The sequence below is a fragment of the Amia ocellicauda genome, chromosome 2, assembly GCF_036373705.1.
Source record: "Amia ocellicauda isolate fAmiCal2 chromosome 2, fAmiCal2.hap1, whole genome shotgun sequence".
Classification (NCBI taxonomy): Eukaryota; Metazoa; Chordata; class Actinopteri; order Amiiformes; family Amiidae; genus Amia; species Amia ocellicauda.
In genome coordinates, this window is record NC_089851.1 from 959,748 (window position 1) to 979,558 (window position 19,811).

General features: G+C 42.1%; 1 protein-coding gene and 1 long non-coding RNA gene across 2 annotated transcripts; one reads left to right on the top strand and one right to left on the bottom strand.

Moving 5' to 3' along the window:
- Nucleotides 1–1,921: 1,921 nt before the first annotated feature.
- LOC136712381 (uncharacterized) lies at nucleotides 1,922–5,464 on the bottom strand. The gene is made up of 2 exons (XR_010804825.1): nucleotides 5,038–5,464; nucleotides 1,922–2,594 (listed from the first exon to the last, which is right to left on the bottom strand). It is a non-coding gene; the product is annotated as an uncharacterized LOC136712381 (long non-coding RNA).
- Nucleotides 5,465–5,861: 397 nt separating this feature from the next.
- On the top strand, nucleotides 5,862–19,415 carry LOC136712039 (GTPase IMAP family member 8). Its single transcript, XM_066688691.1, has 5 exons — nucleotides 5,862–5,892; nucleotides 12,021–12,160; nucleotides 13,288–13,378; nucleotides 13,868–15,010; nucleotides 18,363–19,415. Exons 1-5 carry the CDS (start codon nucleotides 5,862–5,864, stop codon nucleotides 18,887–18,889), a joined length of 1,932 nt encoding a protein of 643 aa, XP_066544788.1. The 3' UTR covers nucleotides 18,890–19,415.
- The last annotated feature ends 396 nt before the right edge of the window (nucleotides 19,416–19,811 follow it).

Genomic DNA, 19,811 nt, shown 5'->3' on the forward strand with positions numbered 1-19,811 from the left:
GCCATTTGGCCACTACATTCAACAAAGCCAAATGTGAATTTCAGATGACCTGCACATTGACAGAATGGAAACCTTTTCTGTTGACAAAGTTGAATTCATTCAATGATGGTGCTTTTATTGCGATGTGAGTGCAGTCAATTGATCCAATGACATTGGGAAATCCAGCTATGGTATGGAAATCCCTTTTCTCTCTGGCCTGTTGCACAGCAGTGTACGGAAACTGTATGTATTGTGGGGTCAATTAAATAATGCCATGAAGGACTGGAGGCAATATTCGGCTCATGGATGGTCGTGAAATGCCAGACCGATCCGCAATCTCCCTTTGGAATTTTCCAGTGGCCAAAAATCTCAGGGTGGAGGGGACCTGGGTATGCACTGAGATGGCATTGGTGCATTTCATCTCCCTTTCTAATACTGGAGAGAGTTGGTCGCAGAGATACAAAAATATGCCTTAGAAAACAAAATCTAGTAATAAACCAAGCGTTGCTCTCAGCAAAGAAATCTGCACGCTCATTGAAAACGCTCCCTGCGTAATGCAGCTTGTGCCAGATCCTACAGCAATGCAAGATCTGCCGTTTTGGACAAGTCACAATGCCTCAGTGTTGCCTTTTATATTATTTAACAGGTTTAACTAAATTGCATTCAACCTTACATTCCACTCTCTTTCTGTTTGACTTTATTATTCAATTAGGCTTAAATGGTTTCATGTTCATGAATTCGATAGCACCCTGAGAAAATTAATAGTAGTAGCTTAAGTGTCTATAAAAGAAATACATGAATAAACTATTAATGCATTATCTTTTTTCTTCATAGTTCATGATTTGGTCCAGTATGTCAGTCCTTTCTCCATTTGGTGGATGTTATTTCATTAGCAGTTTGACTTTTCTACCACAAGCTGCTGTGCGTACGCATGGTCAGAGGTGTGCTTAAATTTACACACATTCTCAAGTATAAGTACAAATTGATACATTATTATTATTTTCTACATCCCATTACAACACAGCACACCGACTTGTGTTTCTCCATACGATGAGCAATGGTCTTGTACCCCGACAGGACAGAGGCCCGTGGGGCCAGAGTTGACAGACTGCTGTGATCTGGTACGTGGTCATCCTCGCCCACTCTGCTCTGGTGAGGGACTGATTTGAAGCTCCTCTGCTCCCCCAGTGGAGTTCCTCCCACTATAATCTACTTTTTCTGACTGTTGTCAAGGTGTGTTCTGTAATTGAGTAGTTTATTCCCCTGTGTGGATCAGCAATTTCATGTGATATAAAGTTTTCATCAGCTTTTACATTGCTAGCACTCGTGTTGTTTATTTCGATTTCCCCTGAGCTCCGAACTGTGATACCTTGTCTGCACTCACCTTGTCTGTGAGCTTTTACAATCTAGGATGTAGGATTTGGATTTTATACTAACTATTTTCCTATGCACTCCTGTAATTTTGGACTTGTAATTGTATTATGTCTTGATCTGTACTTTTATACTGTTATTGCACTTCTGTATTGCTCTTATATTGTGTAGGTCGCCCTTGATAAGGGCATCTGCTAAGAAATAAATAATAATGATAGCAGTCTCAAATTACTGTGTCCTTTAAATGAGTGTGTTGACCGGTCACCTGGTCTGTGAACCGAGTTTGCATGATTTTATAGCGCATGACCTTAGTTAAACCTAGCAGCCGTGGGGTACAGAGTTACACAGAAGAAACGCAGCTGGAGACTTTTTGAGTAGTCGGAGTGAGTGATACTGGCCAGTGTTGCGCACTCACAGTTTCTCCCATATGAAGTATTTTACGAATCTAATTTATTTTAACATGTTATCTGTTTAATTGTGATTTGCACATTGCCATACAGTGAAGGAAAAAAGTATTTGATCCCCTGCTGATTTTGTACGTTTGCCCACTGACAAAGAAATGATCAGTCTATAATTTTAATGGTAGGTGTATTTTAGCAGTGAGAGACAGAATAACAACAAAAAAATGCAGAAAAATGCATTTCAAAAAAGTTATAAATTGATTTGCATGTTAATGAGGGAAATAAGTATTTGATCCCCTATCAATCAGCAAGATTTCTGGCTCTCAGGTGTCCCAGGCCGAATTGGATCTCAAACCCACATGATGCCGTTGTAGCCCTAGCAATGCATATACAATCGAGGTCCCCTGCGCGGGCTTAGTAATTAAATGCCATGGGGAGTCTGTAGAATGGAAAACAGCAGCGTATACATAACATGATTCATTAGTATATTGTCTAGCAGTGAAGTTACATATCGTCCACCACGCATTTCTTGAATGCAGCAAATGGTCATCAGGCTGAAAGTCTTTGTGGATCTGCAAAACTTCCATTGTTTTCTCTTCAGGGAGGTGGAGCGGCTGTTATTTGTGTCCCACCGTGGGACTGTGGTAGAGTTGTTGGCATTCAATTGAGCTGGATTGCTCTAGTCCCCGGCCATCATCGGGATTCAGCGATGTTCCTTGATTGGGGCGTAGGTGTTTCTTCTGGTCAGGTGGCTTTGTTCTCGCTGTCGAATACTCTGCTAAAATGGGTGACAGTCCTGCTGGGCTGGTTCAGTCTGGGTGACTTTCACCTGTGAATGGACAGCTTCGAATGCATGTGTTAGACCCAATCAAAAAATAAACAACATAGCATCTTCCTTACAGACAATGGAGGAGTGACAGAGAGTCTCATAAATCATCCCATAATAATCTAATTTGGAGATTGTTTGGATTCGCGGATGGCCTCATTGTCATTAGGACTATAGGAAGGGCTTCTGGACATTTGGGCCCTGTTCGCACATTTTAACCAGTTTATTCTTTAGCACCCCTTAACAGTAATTTTGCTACATCAGCCTTGGTACAGGGATAGGCTTCAACCCAATTTAGAAAACATTTACATTATTACAAGTATATATTCATAACCACAACATTTAGGCATTTTAACACAATCTATGTGCATATGAACAAAGGCATGATTTTATGATTTCAGCTCCCTTACCAGGATTATGAGCTTGAAAAATGTGGCAAGTTGTACATATTGCTGAGCTGTTACTATGAAACCTTTGGCAAACCAATTTAAAAAGACCGCTACACACATGCCCCCACACATCTCCCTCCCCTTGCCCGTGTGGTCAACAACATCCGCCAGACCGGCAAGCCAGGGAAGGAGTGCCCACCCGTGGGGCAACCTTGCCTTCGAAGATATTTGAGCTCTCTTATGGAAGGTGCAGTGGCCAGTTGAAAATTCCCGGAGCTTTTCTACAGCGCATCCCAGATTGTTTTTATCCTGTCCGAGTCATAAGGTTCAAATATCAGTTTCATTCCGATATGATTCGCAATGTTCAGATATATTCATAGGATCTTATTAATATCAGTAGTCATTACAGCAACTCGTTAGACAATATAGTAAATTATTATTATCATTTCAGTTTGTTTTAAAACACTCCCATAAACATACATTTGTAATTATTTTCATAGTATTAGGAACAATTCCCAATATAATATAGAACAGTTTTTTTCATCTACATTAACATCAGTGTTATTATTAATTATAATGCAACCATTACTATCTCTCTCTCTCTCTGTCCTCTCAAGCTGCTTGGCAGGCGAGCGGGGGGAGCCGAGCCCACAGACAGTCACTGCCCCCGCCCCCCTTCTCTCCTATTCGGGGGGGTTTCTTATTTCTTTTGTCTGCTTGATACTTTCTTAACCTGATAACTGCCAAACAGTTTCGTAACTTCAATCTTACTATGACTGTCTCGTTGAATTATTTATAAAATATTGCATTACTTTACACCAAGCAAATTCCTTATTTTCCTTCGTATTTTCTTTCTAATAACCTTCAGAACCTCATGTGCTGAAAACAGCAGCACATTATTTTCCTTTCAAAACAAATTCCTATTCCAGCTTCTCAAGCCTTATCAACTTTCTCAGACCCTCTTAAACTTTGGTTAATCGCTCTGCATCCCAACAGCTGTTTATTGATCGATTTGTATTATAACCATTTATACATACATTAATTTATTTATTTGTAAGACCTGTTTGATTTTTTTTTAATATAATTATATTATTATTCATTATTTATGACTCTCTTAATCTTATTCTGTATCATGCAATACAAACATACAAATAAACACATACTAATTTATATCCAAAGTAAATTTGGATACTAGTTCTGTTGGGCATGTTTTGTTGACCTGCAGTATCTCAAACTACCCTTATTTATTATTATTTATCTGTTAATTTCCCACAGTATCTTGAGGGTTTTCACTAATACTGAAGACTTATTTTTTTCATTTGTCTTCGGCTCAGACTAGATTGTATTTTGCCTTTTTCTTTTTTCTAATGAATGTTCTAATTTAGTTAGCTTTAGTTTCTCATTTCTTACCACTGTATATTACACATAGTTTTGAAGGTTTCGTTTGTGTCCTATACACAGATTATTTATTTTCAAAGTCGTATTGTTTAACTGATACAGTGTACTATGAGAGATAAACACATTAGCTTCTAGTCTTTCATTTACTCTTACAATCTTATTTTTCTGTCTTTGGCCATAAGTCAGGCTTCTGTCTTCATTACACATGTAAAAATCCTGTCTTGTAGTACCATTAATCATTCCCACCGATTCTCAGGTACTGCTTATTCAATTCCAATCATAACAGTCTCGACACATAAAGAGAAACAAGAAGAGTGATATACTTATAAACACAAAGATTTCCTGCTTCAGATGCCACACATCAGCACAGCGCAATATTGTCAACAGACAGCCCTCTAGTCCCTGGACTAGGATAACAGCGCAGTCAGTGCAGGATGGTGGATCTTCCACAGGATACGACTTTACACACTTTGTTTTCTCCTGCATCAAGTCTCAACTGCTATGCGCAAGATACAGTATCGTACATCGATACGGTCAGCCTTGGATTCACACCCAGTGAGCAGTTCTTAGGGTACAGCACAACGGCAATAAAGAGACTACTCACAATTTGCAAGGATACAATCAGGGAGCAGTTCTTAGGGTACAGCACAAAGGCAATTAAGAGACCACTCACCTGATTGTAATCCCGGATGAGCCCCCAATTGTTAAGGTACAAAGCTTCAGGTGAAGCAACCCTTCAGATCCCAGTGAATCAGGCAGTCAGGCCAGTCAGCATTTCAGCTACAGGGGAGACCGTTCAACAGGAGACGAGTGCTCGGGAAGAAAAATGCACAGAAGTAGTCCGTTCGTTTATCTTCCACTTATTGAAAGTTTCACACAGCCTTTATACAGTCTGACAAACATCTTCAGTGACAGTTACGGGGCAGTCCCGATACCTAGTTACACAACATAATAGTACTGATTAATTGGCTAATGTGTTTGGGAAAGAAAAAGGTTTGCAGTGTTCCCACAAGCAGGTGCACGTCATGCCTCATGGGAATGTTATTGTCCGAGGATGTGTGTAACCCATAATATATTTGTGTTTCGGGAAGGGGAAAGTGTAGCACATACTGTACGAGCAACATGTTTTGTGTCTGCCACAGCTGCAGGGATTACAAGCAGTTCTGCAAGCTATTTCAGCAGTGTGCATAAGACATAGATAATAAGAACTCACAGTTCCTAACTAGTAACCTTGTGGAAAGTTTCCTATATTTTCTAACAGTAATACAGTGGATATATACAATACATAGAAGGCAATTTTACCCCAACAGGTAATGAGCTGAGATTAGGAGCACTCTCTTAAAGGGACTGCTCCTAATCTCAGCTCGTTACCTGTATAAAAGACACCTGTCCACAGAAGCAATCAATCAATCAGATTCCAAACTCTCCACCATGGCCAAGACCAAAGAGCTGTCCAAGGATGTCAGGGACAAGATTGTAGACCTACACAAGGCTGGAATGGGCTACAAGACCATCATCAAGCAGCTTGGTGAGAAGTTGACAACAGTTGGTGCGATTAACAGCCCCTTCTGAAGTTTGCTAATGAACATCTGAATGATTCAGAGGAGAACTGGGTGAAAGTGTTGTGGTCAGATGAGACCAAAATCGAGCTCTTTGGCATCAACTCAACTCGCCGTGTTTGGAGGAGGAGGAATGACCCCAAGAACACCATCCCCACCGTCAAACATGGAGGTGGAAACATTATGCTTTGGGGGTGTTTTTCTGCTAAGGGTACAGGACAACTGCACCGCATCAAAGGGACGATGGACGGGGCCATGTACCATCAAATCTTGGGTGAGAACTTCCTTCCCTCAGCCAGGGCATTGAAGATGGGTCGTGGATGGGCAACAAAGGAGTGGCTCAAGAAGAAGCACATTAAGGTCCTGGAGTGGCCTAGCCAGTCTCCAGACCTTAATCCCATAGAAAATCTGTGGAGGGAGCTGAAGGTTCGAGTTGCCAAACGTCAGCCTCAAACCTTAATGACTTGGAGAGGATCTGCAAAGAGGAGTGGGACAAAATCCCTCCTGAGATGTGTGCAAACCTGGTGGCCAACTACAAGAAACGTCTGACCTCTGTGATTGCCAACAAGGGTTTTGCCACCAAGTACTAAGTCGAAGGGGTCAAGTACTTATTTCCCTCATTAACATGCAAATCAATTTATAACTTTTTTGAAATGCGTTTTTCTGGATTTTTTTGTTGTTATTCTGTCTCTCACTGTTAAAATACACCTACCATTAAAATTATAGACTGATCATTTCTTTGTCAGTGGGCAAACGTACAAAATCAGCAGGGGATCAAATACTTTTTTCCCTCACTGTATGAGCGCTGGATAGTAGTGGTAGGACTACTAATATAGACCCAGTGTTGTGTGAAGGCTAGATTGTGTGAGCAGTCTCATGGGTAATTCACTTTAAAGTTGTAGTTGATTTTATTTGTGTTGCCTGTGCGGCTAATATCCGAGTTGGGATCTCTGTCTGTGGGGAGTTTCACTTTGTGCGGTCTTCATTATTTTCGCATGGTGTGGTATTCATTATGCGGTTTAACCTTTTCTTATTGGGAGCAGTTCCTTGGTAACACTCCTGTGGGGTTGTGGGTTTCATTCACTCGTTTTCACAGGTATTATAATTGTTGGTTTAATTTTGCACCGGTAGACCAAGTTGTTTCTTCTCAGCTTGGGCATTGAAGAGACATCAGAGAACCGGAAAGTTCACTTTTTACTGACCAGACTAAACTGGGGTTTAACTGGCATTTTACGCTTAGTAGGGACTATTGTTTTTTAACTTTTGTGGTATTTCCGTGTAAAATACCTATACTTGTATTAGAAAAGGGGGTTCTTAAAGGGTTCTTTGCAACATTCTATGGTTTCATATAGAACCATTTTCATTCTCAAGTGCAGAGAGGGTTCTTTATACAACATACGGTTCTTTATGGAAGCCTTTCCATAAACCCAGCAGCATAGGGAGCCACCTCAACCACTCAGCTGCCAGGGCGCCCTGAACGGTCCACATTATTACATTAAAATAGATTGGTAATATATTAATAACGTTAAGTTATATTTGAGTTTGTTTCACAATTGTTAATACGTCTCATCTCTGCAAGAAACTATACAGCATGATCAACAGAAACAGAATTAAATGGAGTGTGGCCGGTACAAAAAGTGTCGTTATATTATGATTATAATTAATTTATGGTTACTAAGTTAATAGCCAGTCGGTGAAATGGCTTCAGATGTCAAGTTTAATTAAGTAACTGAAGTATATTATTAATGTCTTGTTATGCATTTCTTCCTGAGCTCTGGACCCCCTCCTGTGAGACACTCTTACCGCCGGGCTGGGCGGGTGAATGCAAATGATTGCACGGCAGTGGAGTGTGGGTATTGTCATCGTTGGATTTAAGCAGGCACTTAAAAGTAGCGTTTTATAAATTCCCTATTCACTGATACAATGAATTTAAGTAAGGCTCTTAGGAGTGTAAAATGCTGTGCGAACTCACAATTTGAATTTTTCTCAGTATTATTTAAATTATTTAAACAGATCTACAGTGGTAGATTTACAGTCTAGAAAATGTGTTCTTTAAAACAATATTTCCTGTCCTTTGAAGTGATTTATAATGAACCCTTTGGGTTTAATGCAATCAAGAAAAGTACTGCATAGGTCTTATTTAAAGCATATATATAGTATTATTATTAATAATAATAATACTGTTATGAATACTAATATTGCTGTTGTTAAAGGTAATGCTTATTTATGTATTTATTTATGGCTTAATTTATGTATATTACAGATTATGACTTCTTTCACACACTGGACACCAGATTAAGTTTGCCAGTGGCTAGAGGATAAGGGACTTGGACAGTTCAGAGATATATTTATTGGTGAGGCACTATGAATGGCATCACATTTGTATCAATGTCCATATTGTCCAAAAATGTTCCTATGCCAAATATCTCACTAATTTACAAGTGTACCATGAAAATGAACCCAATTTCAAGGCAGCTTGTGAACTCCCTCATATGGATTGGTTTAAGATAGGAGATGAAGCAGACTATCACTCACTGGACTGTCATGATGCAGACTAGAGTCTCTTCATCACACTTCACCACCGTCCTGCCAAAAGGTAAGTGCACCCCTTTTAGTCCTCTAATACAATCGAGTATGATATATGTTTGTATATTTTCATTATCACCCACCGTCAGTCTGTGAAATGGCCATTAGCTTTAACACACTTACCTGCATTGGTGACACTTGCCTTTAGCACAGTTAAAATAATTGACACATCCATATTAATGTCTGTATGCAACCACTAGAAACAATGTATTGCAGTTGAAAACTGCACCAGGCCACCAAACAGAGGTCATTTTACAAATAACATGATTTTATTTAACAAACCATTTTAATATGCCTTGGTCTTTTATGCAGAGTATGAAATAGATGGGCCTGCATTAGGAGTCATGACAGAGAGGATGACCGGATCAGGTCCGAAAGTGGAAATCATCCAGCCACGAGCCAGTGACACTCAAGCAAACTGGCAGCCTAGTCGTAAGTTTGCTACATGGCACGATTAATTCATTATTAACTGAAATGTAGATTGGAATGAGTGTGTGGAAGCTGAACATTGAAACGATAAATGTTTATTAATTTTAATTATTATTATCATTATCATTTGACTTAATCTGCACTTGCTGTTGGAAAACTGCAGGATTGAACATTTTGAAAATTGTGTGAAGTTGTGAATTAAATAGTTTATTACAGTCTAGAGGAGAGGCCAGGGACTTGGGAGAGGATGAGAGGAGAGTTGCAGGCCATATCAGAGCAATGGCAGCTGAGGCCCAATCTAGAGTTACTCCAGGAGAAGATGAGGAGCAGCCAGGGACTTCATAGCCAGGCCAGTGAAGTCCCTGAGAAATTCCCTTGCCTAAGAATTAAAAAATTGGTCATTGCTGGCATTTTATTCCATGTATGGAATGCTCCACCACATGTACAATATTGTGTGCATTGTAAGAACATTGTAAAACCTTATTTATTGTTAGTAATATTGAGGTGGTAAAGACATATTTTGGTGTGTGTTTTGTTCAATTTAAACACTAGCTTTGGTCTTCCAGGTGGACACTGACAGGATGGTAGTCACACAGCTGGACAAGACGGCACCTCAGATCCTGAACAGAGCGCTGACATCTGAGCTGAAGGATCAGCGTCTTTACCTTCTTCAACACTGTCTGGACAAACACGAGCAGAAAGGTTAATGTTTCTGATCAGTGAGCCTTATAATCTGTCTAAATACATCCTGATGTGTAATAGAATATGCAATACAAATTTCCAAGTGTTTTAAATATATCCTGTATATTGCTTTTCAGGACTACAATTGGGGGCTGCCATTTTACTCTTGCCATCCAGTGATGATGAGTCTCTGTTTACAGTTGAAGAGGTACGTATCAAACTCAATATTAGAAATAATTTAGTAGATTTGCACTGTTTAAAAAAATCATATATATAAAATGAAAACTATTGTATATTTTAAAAGTAAATACAACATTTGTTTCTCTAAACATGTCCAAGCTTACCTTTAAGGCACTACACAATCTTTTCAATTAGCCGTCAATCTGATCTGTATTGTGGCTTGTTAATAGAAGATAATGAGGTAGAACTCTAAACATTAACTCAAAACAATCAATATGTGACTCAATGTCATTTACTGACAGACATCACTCTTTATCACTTTCATTTTTGGACAGGTTTTACTTGGAAACGTGATTTTATTCTCAAAGTCAAATAGTTTAAATAAACAATCAATGTATTGAAATGAGAACAGCATCTTTTGGTTTCTGTACCAGATGTGCCGACTCCTATAATGAATCTGCGTAATTGTGCTGAAGGACATCCACTGAAGGCAGAGAGGATCTTGGCATGCATGTTCTCAGTGAGGACCCAGACATGGACATCTCCTTTGCCTTGAGTCCAGTCTTTGCACTGTATTATGTGTTTGGCATTGAATGCCCACAGGGGTTAATGAAAACTATGCAGTTTTTGGAAACTTTCATATTTAAGTTGAATGACAGCAAAAACATTCCAGTCACTCTGAAGAGAGAATACAGGTCACTGTGCTATGTTTAGTTTTTTCTATAATATTTGTTTATTTGTATTGATGGTGTGTCAGTGCGTTGTCTCTTTCTCTGTCTGTGATGCCTTGTACTTTGTGTTGTCTACCTTTCCCCTCCATGTTGATAATGACATTTGCCTGTTTTTCAGTACAATTCGTTGTCTGCTGCTTGTTAAAACTTTAGGTTGTTCTTGTAGCACAGACTATTGCTATTCTGCACAGATAATCTGTTTTGTAAAATAAATGTCAATCCAAAAAGTAAGATTCTTAAATGTCTTTTATTTTTCAACATAAAAATGTATGTATTGGGGGGGGGCATTTGAAATACAATATATTTGTTAATATTGTATATAATTTTCTGTGAAAATATTTACATATTATTGGTCATTTACTCATTGGCGTCCCCAGCATATTGTATGGGGGGTACGAAGACCGAGCGCCTGTCTCTATTGCATTACCCCCTGCCAATGCGCTGCACAAGAGAAGAGGTTATGCGGAGATCTATTCATAGGGGGGTTCTGTCAGTACCCTGAACCCCCCTGGGGACACACCTGATGTTACTTCACTAGTAGTGTGACGTTATATTCAATTGTGAGGGCATTTCTACAGTGTGTGTGTGTTTGTATATATAAACTCATAGATATTTAAAATATCGTATTTGGAAAACAAGTTATAGCACGTGTACCCCTTTGAAAGGGTTCTACATATAACATAAAAAATAACAGTTCTGTATCGAACGCTTTGTTTAAGGGGTTGTACATAGAACCATAAAGGGTTCCAACAGAGCGATAACTCAAAGAACTCTATGGTTCTGTGCAGAACCATTTTTTCTAAGAGTGTAGGTACCATTTTACAGTGCGCCTACTCTTTCTTCATTTAATTGGAGTTAATTTGTTGCGGGGAATCTTGGGGTATTAAACAACTAAATAACAATTAAAACAAAGTATTGAAACTAAAGGTTTCAAACTAAAGTGAAACACCGGATTTGAGGCCCAGCTAGGGGTTGCGCATGCTCCCAGCACCCCTCCCTGAAATGATCCTAACAATCCCTACGGCCATAGCCCCTAAATGAGCAATCGGCGGCAGCAGAGGTGGGGGAGTCCATCAATGTCCCCAGTCCACACAACTAGCTGGGTCTGCAGGTCGCTCTGGCCACTGGACCCCTCCCCTCCACACAGCCGACCCCGGGTAAGAGAGAGACCCAAAGGGGGCTCAGGACAGGACACACGCCGCGACCAGGTAGCTTGTCCGCACACTCGCACACCGGGCTGTGTGACTCCCACGTCTTGGTGTCACCCCTGTACCGTGGCCCTCTCCCCCTGCTGCCCAGGGCTGCCAAGCGCAGCGCCGGAGCATGATGGTCCGCAGACAGGAACGCCTTCCCTGGCCGTCGTGGGGGTGGATATGGGGCATCCAGGGCGCAGCAGTGGCTATGGGTCGGTGGAGTGCCAGTCAATGCTTTAATACCAAAATAAATCCTTATCTGTGGATGGTACCTCCAAGCCCGTCTTGCCGCCACAGCGTCCTGCTCTCTCGCCCTGCGCGCCTCCCGGGCGAAGGCCGGCTCTGTGCACCCGGAGGTCAGCAGGACACGGGCAGGGCAGCTGTCGGGGCTGCAGGGCGGGCGCTGGTGCCACCAGGAACTAAGGAAACTCCAGCAGGTAATACAAACACAAGTTCCTCCACAAGTGAGGAAACAAAGTATGCATACAGCAAATAAAGTGAGCAGTCCAATATATACAAATAAGTGAATGCGTAATAAACCAATCAGTGTAAATAAGAGAACCATAGATAAAGAGAACAAGAGTGATATGTTATATAGTTGCTCTTATATTTGGCAGTAAAAATCCATTGTTTTGGTCTTGGTTGAGCTTGTGTGTAAAAGAAGTTCAAGCATTTTAAATCTGTGTTAACTGTATGCATTTTGTATCAAAGCAACAAGAAATGTGTTAATTGTATAGCCTACACAGACGGATGTTCTGCTAACTGTGTTAAGAGTTTAGGAAAATTATTAAAAGTACTGAAAAAATTGTCATAGCAATCATACAAAACTGTAATGGACACCAAATGAGCACGATGGGTCGAATGGCCTCCTCTCGATTGGACACTGTCTTATGTTCTTATGTTCTAAATAAGCCAATTTAGATATATGAAATCTATAAGGATCCCACATTTCTACCACATGTTAGAAACATAGTTCCATACGAGTCCAGATAAGGTTTTGTTGCTGTATGTTCAAAGTACAGAGCGGGACCCCTCATCTTTTCAAATGGTATGTATCACACGTGTCCCATGTTCGCTCTCTCTGCCTTGAAAAGCAGTGATTGAGTTACATCAATCAAGCCTCAAAAGTCACTTTGCCGTGGCGCTGTGCGTAGCGTCTTGTGTGTGAATGTGCTGGCGTGTCGCACTGCGCTGGCACAGTGCTCGGGCTGCTCAGTGCTCCTGTGCGAGGAACGCTGTGCACTTTCCACAGAGGCAGCCCTTCCTGCAGCGCCAGCCCGTGGCATAGGCGGAATAGGCAAATGCTAGGAGTGCCATCCATCCATAGGGGCGCCCAAATGAGTTACTTTTACTATTTTTTACTAATACTATTAAATCGAAATATTAAAAAAAGCGAAAGCCCCCACAACAACATAACTACAGAGCTCATTAGGCCATATTTTCTGTGTTGCCTGCAGCGTCACCCCGTTCCTGTGCATAAATCCCCCCCCGCTCTCATAGTTAGACTGACCTGATTGTGGGGGGGGAGTTCAGTTATCTGAAGCAGTGAGTGACACTGAACTGAACTCGAAACTTGGCACTGTCAAAACGAGCAAAGTCCTCTGGTGCGCAGGGAAGAAAAAGAGAAGAGGAGGAAAAACGGGATAAGGACAGAGGTGATATGATGTGATGTGGTGAATTAATAGTTTATCTAATTGCATAGTTGCTGTTGGAGCAATGTTACTACTCAACAGCTTACTTTGAACGATACTAGTAACGTTCACTCATTTAAAGAGCTAGCTAGAGTCAATGTCAGATACTTGGTCAGGGCCGGCCCTGCCTTCCTGTCATGGCTGTGACCTGATAGATCGTTGGTTCCCCACTCTGGGCTGGAAGTACCTCTGGATCTTCTGCGTTGTGTTCTAGCTGAGCTCCCTGGTGCCTACAGCCATCGCGGGTTGACCAATTCCAGCTGCCCAACCACTGAAGAGAATGATCCTGTAACTGTAGCTCAGCACAGCGTTCCACAGGAGCTTAGCCATTTCGAACGCAGTTAGATGAGAAACCAGGAGGCACAGGAATGCCCTCCAAGACTAGGGTTGAGAACCACTGGCATAGATCACAGAATTACTCAAAATGAATAGATTTAATTTCTTTGTCTACAGGGAGGGCAGGTCCAGCTTTGGCAGAAGGACATGTTTCCTTGCCGGAACCCCCACTATCTGTCCCAGAGCAGCTGAGGATTGTGTTGGTGGGGAAGACTGGAGTGGGGAAGAGCGCCACTGGAAACACCATCCTGGGCAGCAAGCGGTTCAAATCCAAGGCTCAGTTTACTTCAGTGACACAATTATGTGAGAAGATAAAGGCTGAGGTCAGAGGGAGACAGATGGCGGTGGTCGATACCCCGGGGCTGTTTGACACATCTCTTACTCCTGAAGAAGTCATGTTGGAGATTGCAGGATGTGTTGCCCGGTCTTCCCCAGGACCCCACGCCTTTCTCCTGGTGCTGCAGCTCGGGCGATTCACACAAGAGGAGAGAGAAGCAGTGAGGATCATCCAGACCGTTTTCGGTGAGAATGCTGCAAGGCACACCATCGTGCTCTTCACCCATGCAGACGACCTGGAAGACGAGACAGTTGATGGTTTATTGAACACAGACCAGGCCGTCCGTGAGCTGATTGAGAAGTGTGGCAGCAGGTACCTGGCTTTCAACAATAGGAGCCCGGGGGATCGCAGTCAAGTGGAGAGGCTGCTGGGAATGATTGACCGCATGGTGGCCGAGAACGGCGGCTCCCACTACACCAATGACACGTTCCAGACAGTAGAAGAGGAGATTAAGAAAAAGCAAGAGGAGGTCATGGAGAAGAACAAAGTGGAAATGCTGAAGGAGCAAGAGGCACTGAAGGCACAGTACGAGAGAAAGCTGCAGCAGGTCAGAGAGAGCATGCTGGGTGAGAGGACCTCCGCAGGGCAGGAGATGCTCAGGAGGGAACCCGAAGAAAAACTCAACAGGGATCTGGAGGAAGTTCTCCGGAATTACAGGGAGAAGGCGAGAGATGAAGTAGAGAAATCCACAGAGATCAAGAAGATTGTTCTGGTGGCAGTAGCTTTAGGGATAATGGCTTCAGGATCATCTTTACTGGCTGCAGGGGTTGCCTGGTCTTCAGCCACTCAAGCTGCTGCAGCAGCAGAAATAGGGGTGGTGGCTACACTCATTTCTTGTGCATCAGCAATAGTGGTTGAAGCACCAAAAGTGGCAGCTGCTGCCATCGCACTATCCAAAACATTGTCAACCATCCAGTCGAGCTGCACCATCCAGTGACGGGCATCCTCTTGAGCAGTGGAAAGAACCGCACATGTGACAAAGGGAAGAAATATCCGAATGCACTGCTGCTGTCCTCATTTAATTATATAGTCACTCTTCCTGCATTAAGCAGTGCCAGCCATTAATGCTCATTGTTTATTAGAGCCTCAGTATAAACCTCGGACAGCAGAAACTCGTCTTATTTGCTTTTGCCTGTACCTGCACTATTGCACAGTTGAGAGCGTAATGCTGTTTTCCAAAGTCCCCACACACAGTTTTAGTTTTATTATTTGTTTTGGAAGCTGAGGGGATAGTTAAATGTTGATGATTTTCTCGGAGGCGTCCAGCAGGTGCGAGGCACGGGGCTCTGGATCGACCGTGCGACAGACTCTCGCCACCCGCTGGCTCCGGACTTGACACCACGTGTTTGACCTCCACCTTATTCCTACAAACAAAAGGTCTTTCTGATGTGCATGTCAAATCATAGGTTTTAGTTATGCTTGCCTGGAGGGGGGGCGGCTTTCAGATCTGGGCTTTTAACTATGGACCCCCAGAGGTCATTCGTATCCTTCTGTGGGGGGTTATATCTGTTTTCACCTTTTTTTGTGTTTTGTTCTAATGTATGAAAGCACTATACTAAATAAAAAAATAACTGATCCTTCATAACTGTGTTTCTTTCATAAATGACTATCCCTGACAGCTGTTGATCAGCTGCTACAAAAAAGAAAGTAATGATACTACTAATAATAACAAGAACAACAGAAGCTGTGTCTGCACAGGGGTGTGTAATCCCAGGCCAGTCTCTCATGTCCACTCCTGTCAGGCTTGGCAGCAGGTGGGTCATCAATACTATAACAGTAGTATTACTAAATATAAAGGTATTAATAGGCACAGTCGTATTAACCCCAGTGTTGGCTTTGACCGTGTCAAGCCGGAGCCGTGGACAGACATGGAACCACCTTTGTTATTAACGATAAAACATTATGTTGCTTATTTTTCTACAAATGGTATATTTTGTATTATTTTGGTTAAATGGGGTGCGTTGTGCAGGGTTGACCCCCTGGTCAAAGAGTGAGATTAAAATTTCTCACATGAAACTGGTTTGGGCATATTTGGAAGTGCGGGCTGGAACGAAACAAGATGACACAAAAATCCCAGACATTTCCTTTCTTTTCTTATTGGTCTTGAACAACCTGTTGTGTTTCTCCGTGTAATTGTGATGAGATACAGCGGTACAGTGAGGGAAAAAAGTATTTGATCCCCTGCTGATTTTGTACGTTTGCCCACTAACAAAGAAATGATCAGTCTATAATTTTAATGGTAGGTGTATTTTAACAGCGAGAGACAGAATAACAACAAAAAAATCCAGAAAAACGTATTTCAAAAAAGTTATAAATTGATTTGCATGTTAATGAGGGAAATAAGTATTTGATCCCCTATCAATCAGCAAGATTTTTGGCTCCCAGGTGTCTTTTATACAGGTAACGAGCTGAGATTAGGAGCACTCTCTTAAAGGGAGCATCGACACAAGGGCTCTAGTATCCATCCATAGAGGCATTCATAAACAAACAAAAATGTTAATTTACTGAAGAATGCATTTCAAATGAAAGGATTACATATTATATACTTAGGGTTCCATTTTTGTTAGGATATACAATACCGGTCAAAAGTTTTAGAACACCTCAATTTTTCCAGTTTTTATTGAAATGTACACAGTTTCATGTCTCAGTGTTCTCTGAAATTAAAGCATAGAAAAAATAAACAATTGGAGATAAAAAAAAATCATGGTATCATTTTGTTTAACAAAATTTAACCCCTTAAGCTGACAAACAACCTCTGGTACCCTTGAAAGGGCGCCAAATTCATGTGCTTCTCTTTAATGTGTTCTCTACACTGTTGTGTTATTGTTGAGACTCTCAGCTTTCTAATGAAGTGAAACATTCTCTGATGTGAAAAATGGGGGGGGGGTGGGGGACACTTGGTCTGAGTAGGAATACAAAATCTCAGAAACTATTGACAATTATGACACATTCTGGAACCAGACAGTCTACTGATCAAAACAAGACCATCCACGTTTTGGTAGAAGCAACACACACCCGTAGAGAGCTCAACATGTCAGGATGGAAAACTTTTTACAGTGAACTAATACACAGCGATTTTACATAATTGGATCTGAACTTCTCTGTATTTGATAGAACATCAAATAATGTACACTGGATTAATCGTTAGGTTGTTCTGAACAAAACAAGCCCATTTGCAAAGAAATCCGATCGAAACTGAGTGATCTGTGAACGTTGAATGAGACCCCCCATGGTGCAGACTGTGCGTTTCCCTCCTGGACTCTGAATGATGGTGGGTGACACGGACACTGTGAATTGGATGTGTTTGAAAATGCTTCAGAGGGTGTAGTAACTCAGCATATAACTCTGAAATGTACATTCTTTTTCAGTTTTTGGTAACCTAAACTTATGTTTTTAACCTCTAGCAGTTCACCGCTTACTTTTGTACCATTTCAGGTTATTCACTGGACTTTTCAATAAAAGCTGAAAATGGGGCTATTCTAAAAATGTTGACCGGTAGTGTATATTTTTATCAAATGGTGGATATTCTTTGTTCAGGTTATTATCTAGGTCCTGTGATAGAGATTATTTTTATTTTTTCAGTTTTATTTTGTGTACATTTCAGATTCGATTGGTTGGGCTAATTTAATAATTGCTAAAACAACTCAGTTGAAAGCTGACCCTGGACAATTATAAACAGTTACTCCATCAAATGTGGATTAAGACTATGGTGGCCTACTTTGTCACTGTACTGACGCCTTATTTGAGTAAGTAATGAAAGCTAAAACTCGCTGTTGGAAACAGAATGATCATTCATGGATCAAGTTTGATCTTTGATCTTCATTTACCCCTGAGGGGAGATGATCTGGCAGGAGAGGGAGCCCTGCCTGGGAGGAGACTTATGCAGCTCTTATCTAAATTGTCATGCAGCCAAGAAATGTGTCATTTTTAATTCAGCCACAGCTGGAATTTGGGGAGTTGAGATAAGCCAAGCATCCTGTTTCCTGTCACAGACACATGAACAAAGATCAGAACCAGTCATTGTGCATTATAACATCCGAGTGAATTAAAAAACTAAGAAAAGAAGAGCACACTTAATACATACCTGAAACATGTACGTATGTGCTCAGTCACTCTCTCAGTACATGCCGTTGTAATCCCTGTAAAGGAAAGAGCATTAACCTGACTCCTCTTGTCTTGCAGTCCTGCAGAGAGACACAGTGCAGACCACAGAAGAGCAGCCGCATCCTGCTCCAGCTCCTCACACCCATCCAGGGCCGGCCAACTCCGGTCCAGCCGGAGCAGCGCCAGTGTCCGGCCCAGGGGAGCTGAGGATTGTGTTGGTGGGGAAGACTGGAGTGGGGAAGAGCGCCACTGGAAACACAATCCTGGGCAGCAAGCGGTTCAAATCCAAGGTTCAGTTTTCTTCAGTGACGAAAAAGTGTGAAAAGAGGAAGGCTGAGGTCAGCAGCAGGCGGGTGGCGGTGGTCGATACCCCAGGGCTGTTTGACACGTCTGTAACTCAGGAGGAAGTCAAGCTGGAGATTGCAAGATGTGTCACTATGTCCTTGCCAGGACCCCATGCCTTTCTCCTGGTGCTGCAGCTCGGGCGATTCACACAAGAGGAGAGAGATACTGTGCAGATCATCCAGAGCATTTTTGATTCAAGCGCTGGTAATTACATCATCGTGCTCTTCACCCATGCAGACGACCTGGAGGAAGATGAGACAGTTGATGATTTATTGAACACAGACCAGGTGGGAACTTCAGGAGATGTACAGGGGATACGAGGAGAAGGCCAGAGAACAAGCGGAAAATTCTAGCGAGTTTGTGAAGAAAGTAGCCGTGGCACTGGCTGTGCTGATGAGTATGGGTGCAGGAGTGGGCATAGGGATGGCTGGAGCCGGGTTCTTCTTCGCCCCGGCAGCTGCACCGAGATTAGCAGCCACGACAATGGCGGCGGTCCAAGCCTTGCCAGCCCTGGCTGCTGCGAGCTGCTGTGTGCAGTGAAGGGGCTCCTCCTCGCACACACCGCTCTGACAGGCAGGGACCTGGCTGTGGGGAAGCGTGAAAATCTGACCACCATCTTCAATGTTAGGGTGTTCCTAGCGAGTGTGTGCATGCGTTTGTGAGTGTGTGCATGTGTGTGCGTTAGAGTGTGTGTTAGTGAGTGTGTTTGTGTGTGTTAGTAAGTGTGTCTGAAAAATCAAACTGACAAAAACACACAATTAGAAACAGCATATAAAAGGCTTTGATTCCTGTGGGTCCTCTCTGTGTCAGTCTCTTTTGTGCGTTAATACCTCCTGTAATACCTCCTGCTTCAGCTTGTGCACTAAACCCTCAAACCATCCTCCGTGTTCTGTGTATTTCTTTCTCCCTCGTTAGTTACCAGATTACACTTCCTAGGCGAGGGATGCCTATTGTCTTAAAATGAAAAGGGGGTGCAGTTGAGTAATTATGTCTGTTTAGTAATTAAAACGTTTTTAGATGGGTACAGTCAAAATAATGTACCAAATAATGTGTTGCTTCGATAAGATGGGTTTCTGCATCAGCCAGAATCTCCCCCCCCTGCAGTACACAGTGATTGATCAGTGCTGCTCTCCTATAGGTTTCTGTGATGAGTAAACGCAACAACAATTATTATTCACAGTACAACACTGCATGATGTTACTGTCAATTGCCCTGAGAGAGAGAGAGAGAGAGAGAGAGAGAGAGAGAGAGAGAGAGAGAGAGAGAGAGAGAGAG

What these genes read in the sequence shown, in the direction of transcription:
- LOC136712039 (XM_066688691.1), top strand. Translation starts at nt 5,862, where the DNA reads ATGGGCTACAAGACCATCATCAAGCAGCTTG. An exon ending in GACCATCATCAAGCAGCTTG is followed by an intron (nt 5,893 to 12,020) that starts GTGAGAAGTTGA and finishes TTGCCGCCACAG; the next exon opens with CGTCCTGCTCTCTCGCCCTG. An exon ending in AAAACGGGATAAGGACAGAG is followed by an intron (nt 13,379 to 13,867) that starts GTGATATGATGT and finishes CTTTGTCTACAG; the next exon opens with GGAGGGCAGGTCCAGCTTTG.